Raw genomic sequence first — 5,324 nt, forward strand, 5'->3', positions numbered from 1 at the left:
CAACAGTTGGAAAATTAAGAGGGTTCAGCAAAACTGTGATGGAGTGATTTAATTCAAATATTTATTTATCTAATTGACCAATGGTTGACATCATCAAAAGAGGCTGGAAAACATTAAAATTTATCTGATTCTTCTTCCTTCCCTTTTCTGAATACTGCTGGACCATTGCAAACTGATCAGCCACTTGGCTCAACTGTATATTTTCTTTTACCCACCACCATGGTGATTCAATGAATGTATTGAAGGATATTACTTCAAAAGTAGAAAGCTAATGAGAAAGCATGCAGAGACTATGGATGTCAGAATTATTTTAAGGATTTATTTCACAACCTCCCAAAAGAATGAGGAGCCACTCATCATAAGCAAATAAAGGACCAGAAAACTACACACAGAGAGATCTTGCCTGTATTTAGAAGATTCTCTAATAAAAATGCAAATCAGATGAAAGATGGGAAAAGACATATACAGACAGGGAATACCTAGCCCACAGGATTTCACAGCAATTCAGTAGCTTATTGACTAGTTCTAGTCAAACTTTCTATACACATGTCTAAAGCTGATGAGTTGTCTTGATAGATCCTGTAATGCTTATAGTCTGGAAATGAATATTAATCCAGGAAAAGGTTTCAAAAAAGGGAAGGACATGGACTCCAAAGACCCCAGCACTGACCCTTCTGCCCAACACAACAGTGTTCATTCACAACCATCAATCCATAGTTGTTCTAGTGGGGCCAGGACAATAAAGATGGAAGCCAGAGGAGATATGTCCAGATAGAAAAATAATGATTAGGAACATTTGAAAGGAAAACAAAACTCCCAAGTTGCCAGTGCAAGTTTGGATAGATGATGTCTAACATGCGAAGTTGGATTGTCAATTCTTCATGATTTACAAACAGGTATCGTCATTACTTTGCCATTGGTTTTGATTCATTATCTATTCTTCATAGTATGATTGTGGTCCTTTAATCTTTATGTCCCTCAATCTGCAAGTTAATTCTTCAAATAAAAGTGATCAAGCTCATAATGAGGTTTCTTTGTGATTTGCAATGTGAATTAATTATGCATAGCAACTATACAGTGGAAATATGAATTCCCAATAGGCCCTCACCTTTAAGTTGCCAAGAACTGTATTAAACATTTAATAATATGTTAATTACTTCAACTTAGAGTTTCATGGACTTGGTTTTTAATTAATCGTAAACAAAATATAAAATGAGCAGTTCTATCCCAATGTTTCATCTTGCATCTTTGGAAATGGAATCTTGATTCTGATCTGGTAAGTTCTTCAATTAAGCAATTAACCAAACATATTGCTAAATGCTTAAATTTTCCTCCTCATCATCACCATCATATTTTTGCAGACAAATATGAATACTCAAATATTATGATGTTAAAATAATTGGCGTTTTTCTTAGAATTCTCTTGTTACCCACACTCCAAAAGCTTCTTCATGATGCTTTGTGAAAATTAAATCTATTGTGATACATGACATGCAGAAATGCAGAATGAAGTTCATGTGTCAACAGTTTTTCCTTCTTTTTTCCAGCTTATTAGTAGAAACTATTGTGAAACATCGTAATATTTGTACCTTGAGCCAAAGAATTACTTACAGTATCTTCTCAATCAATTTATATTATTTATGATATAGCAAAGATGTGAATGTTCAAATGGACAACATATACACATATGTACTCAAACAAAGTGACTGCAACTTCACATATGAATACGAAGATATCTTGTAGCCAGTGGTAATATATTGCAAGAGTAATATACTGCAGAGTATCTTGCCAGTTTTAAAATCCAGTTAATCTGAACTGCAAATTTAGATATAAGTTTAGCATTCCACTCAAGAGTATTTCTACTTGGAAAAAGAAATACTAGATGGATCTCTGCTGCAGGACAGGTCTGTAGCGTGTGGTAATCATTTTGAAATGCTCTAAAAACTAATTGTAAATGTAAAGATTATGGATCATAAACTGGAATTTATTTCAGATGCAAATTCAATAAATATTGATGCATAGTAGCCAACAGACACCAGTGACACCAGACACACTTCCTGCCAAGGTGGATTACATTTCTGGCTGAGGACTGTGGGTGAGAATTATACATCCATATAGTTCAGCTGACTGATCACTCTACGCTTCTTTAGAGAATGCTAGATTGTAAAAGAAAATACATTTTAGCAGGAACTCTACATTTTTTTGCAGAGAGAAATGCTCCCTGAAATATGCCAGGAGATGATGTTAGATATGGATCCATTCTTTGCTAATTCAGTCCCATGTAATGTTGTGCACAGTCTCCAATACAACACTGTATTTTGAAAAGAGCATATTTATCAAAAGCCCATAATAGAATAGTGAGCACGCCTGCTTCCCAAGCAAACTCTTCCTGTATAATTTTGGGTTTTCTTTCCCTTGAGCATTCTCAAACAATCCAACAGTTACATTGCTATAAGGTTTTCCCTCTCTTTTTTATTCAATCAGAGGGAAATAAACAATGAAAACAAATCAAACCACTGTGACTGAGTTCATCCTTGTTGGATTCATGGACCACCCAGAGCTTCAGATCCCTCTCTTCATCTTCTTTCTGCTCATCTATCTCATCACACTGGTGGGAAACATTGGGATAATCATTTTAACAAAAATTGATGCTAGGCTTCACACCCCCATGTACTTTTTTCTTAGAAATCTATCTATTATAGATCTTGGTCTTTCTACCACCATTGCTCCTAAATTGTTGACAACATTTGTGATAGAACATTCAACAATTTCCTTCACAGGATGCACCACACAATTCTTCTTTTTTGTCGTCTTTGTGACCACTGAAGGTTGCCTTCTGGCTGTGATGGCATATGATCGCTTCACAGCAATCTGCAACCCATTGCTGTATTTTCTTATCATGTCAAAGAAGCTTTGCATCCTCTTAGTCATAGCTGCCTTTGCTTGTGGCTTTGCAAGTTCAACAGTACACACTATAGTTATTTTTAACTTGAATTTCTGCAGCTCAAATACAATTAATCATTTCTTCTGCGATGTTCCTCCAGTGCTTCAATTGTCCTGTTCAGATACCCACATTGTTCACTTTATGCATTTTGTTATATCCACTGCAATTGCACTGACAACTTTTCTAACTGTTTTGATTTCCTACATTGCCATTGTTATTGCCATCCTGAAGATCAGCTCTGCCCAGGGAAGATATAAAGCCTTCTCCACTTGTGCCTCCCATCTGATCACTGTGACCATTTTCTTTGGAACCATCATTTTCATGTATATACGACCTGGCTCCAATTTCTCATTGGATAAAGACAAAATCATATCCGTCTTTTATACTGTTGTCATCTCCTCACTTAATCCACTCATCTACAGTCTGCGGAACAGAGAGGTGAAGGATGCTCTTAGCAAAATGCTAAACAAAATAATATTCCTCAAATAAAAATGGTATAAATGTGACTTCCTTCATGCCATACCCCCCTTACTTGCATTTCTGTGAGAAAAATACTATTGTATACGTGATAATATTTTGAGCAGTTGAGAAAAGACTTGAAATTTCATATAGGTTATCCAAATGTTAAATAAATTTAAGGGGGGGAAAAGGACAGTGCATTTTTAAATTGACCTATAAGAAGAAGAATTGTTTTTATTAATCAAAGCAAATAATATTATGGTTGAATGTTTCTTCCTCTGTAAATAGATGTACATTATAGACAGCAACATTAAACTACAGAAGAGTGAATCAAAATAGACTATTGATTATAAAAGAAAGTTTAGATGGAATCTGCAGTTCCATGTAATTCAGATGTAAAATTTCTTATTATTTTATTGGCACTGAAGTAGATGTAACTGATAGAAGTGTCTATGTCAAATAATTGGTAAAATGCAACATGTATGTTCAGTTTTGCTTAATCACCCTCATTTAAACTGCTTCAGTCAATTTTAGCAACATTCCTTCAAAGTACCTTATAATGAAAATGGGAAATGGTCACAAAGTAACATTAATTACAAGGCAGAATGCTATTTTTTAAGGGTCTTTGAATTAAAAATTTGATGGGGAAAGCAAAACTCTTGCCAATTATAAACACAATAGATTGCCACTAGCAATATGTATTAATCTTAAAAAGTTGACTTGAAAGCTTTTTTCAAACTAAAGCCCTCCTAAAAGCAAGCAGAAAGAGAATGCCCTTTTCTCTCTGTTCTCCATCCTTGCCCCATTTTCTTCACCTCAAAATTATCTTTCTGAAACTACATTTTATCTCCAAGAAGGAGAGATGTGGGCTACAAGGAAGGATAACAGAGGTGGAAATAATCAATTTAAATAGGTTTCATAGTTTTTCCATGTGTTTCTTTGATTCCAAGAATATATTTAATAAAATGCAATTACCAACCAAAGATGGAGGAGTCAGTCTTTCAAATCTGGAGCTATATTATCATGCTTATCTATAGGTAGTCCTCTACTTTTATTTACATACTTATTTAAATCTATATGCTGCATATTGCACCTATGATTGTAAGCAGCTTACAATCATTAAAACAAGGTAAACATTAAAACAATAAAAATTGACCAGATGGGAAAAGAAAACAAGATGCACATGAGGAGGAGATGGGAACTTATCTTAGTGCATTAAGCACCTCCAGAATAATACATCCCCATTGGAGCCCTAGGCCAATTGGCAGAGCTGCTCCCATTGCATAAGACAGTTAACCTGGACCTAAGCCATGAAGGGCTTCAAATGGGATAACAGCAACTTGAATTGGACCCGCATCTAACCTGCCACCAGTGCAGTTCATGGACCAGCAATATAACATGGGCCACTCTAGGGGCTCCAAGAACTGTCCACAGGGCTGCCTTCTGCAATAGCTGTAGCTTCCAAATTCTCTTCAAGGGTAGCCCCAATAGTCCAAGCATAAGATGACCAGGGCTTGAGTGACTGAGAACAGGGACTCCCAATTTGGGATAGAGAGCAACAACAGTGCAAAGGTTTTCCTAGCCATGAGTACCTCCTGCTCTTCAAGCAGTAATTGAGAACTCCCAAGTTACACACTGGATTTCTCTGAGGCAATGCAACCCCATCCTGAACTAAAGACATTGAAGTCCCAGATCCTGAAGCTTCTTACACCCAAAGTTACTTGGTCTTACCAGGCTTCAGCTGAAGTCTTCTATCCCCCTCCAAACCTTCACAACCTCTGGGCACTGCAAGAAGGCAGCAAAATAATAACCAAAGATGGAGATATAAAGTTGAGTATTATCAGCATACTGATGGTACCTCACCCATAGTGATGGATGGTCTTACCCAGTGGCTACATATAGATGCTAAAAAAAGAGGGTAG

General features: G+C 36.2%; 1 protein-coding gene across 1 annotated transcript; it reads left to right on the forward strand.

Moving 5' to 3' along the window:
* Window positions 1-2,496: 2,496 nt before the first annotated feature.
* Window positions 2,497-3,432, forward strand: LOC107293360 (olfactory receptor 1020-like). The gene has a single exon (XM_015822508.1). It carries the CDS (start codon window positions 2,497-2,499, stop codon window positions 3,430-3,432), a length of 936 nt encoding a protein of 311 aa, XP_015677994.1.
* Window positions 3,433-5,324: the final 1,892 nt, after the last annotated feature.

The sequence above is a fragment of the Protobothrops mucrosquamatus genome, unplaced genomic scaffold (assembly GCF_001527695.2).
Source record: "Protobothrops mucrosquamatus isolate PMUCROS unplaced genomic scaffold, P.Mucros_1.0 scaffold1594, whole genome shotgun sequence".
Taxonomy (NCBI): Eukaryota; Metazoa; Chordata; class Lepidosauria; order Squamata; family Viperidae; genus Protobothrops; species Protobothrops mucrosquamatus.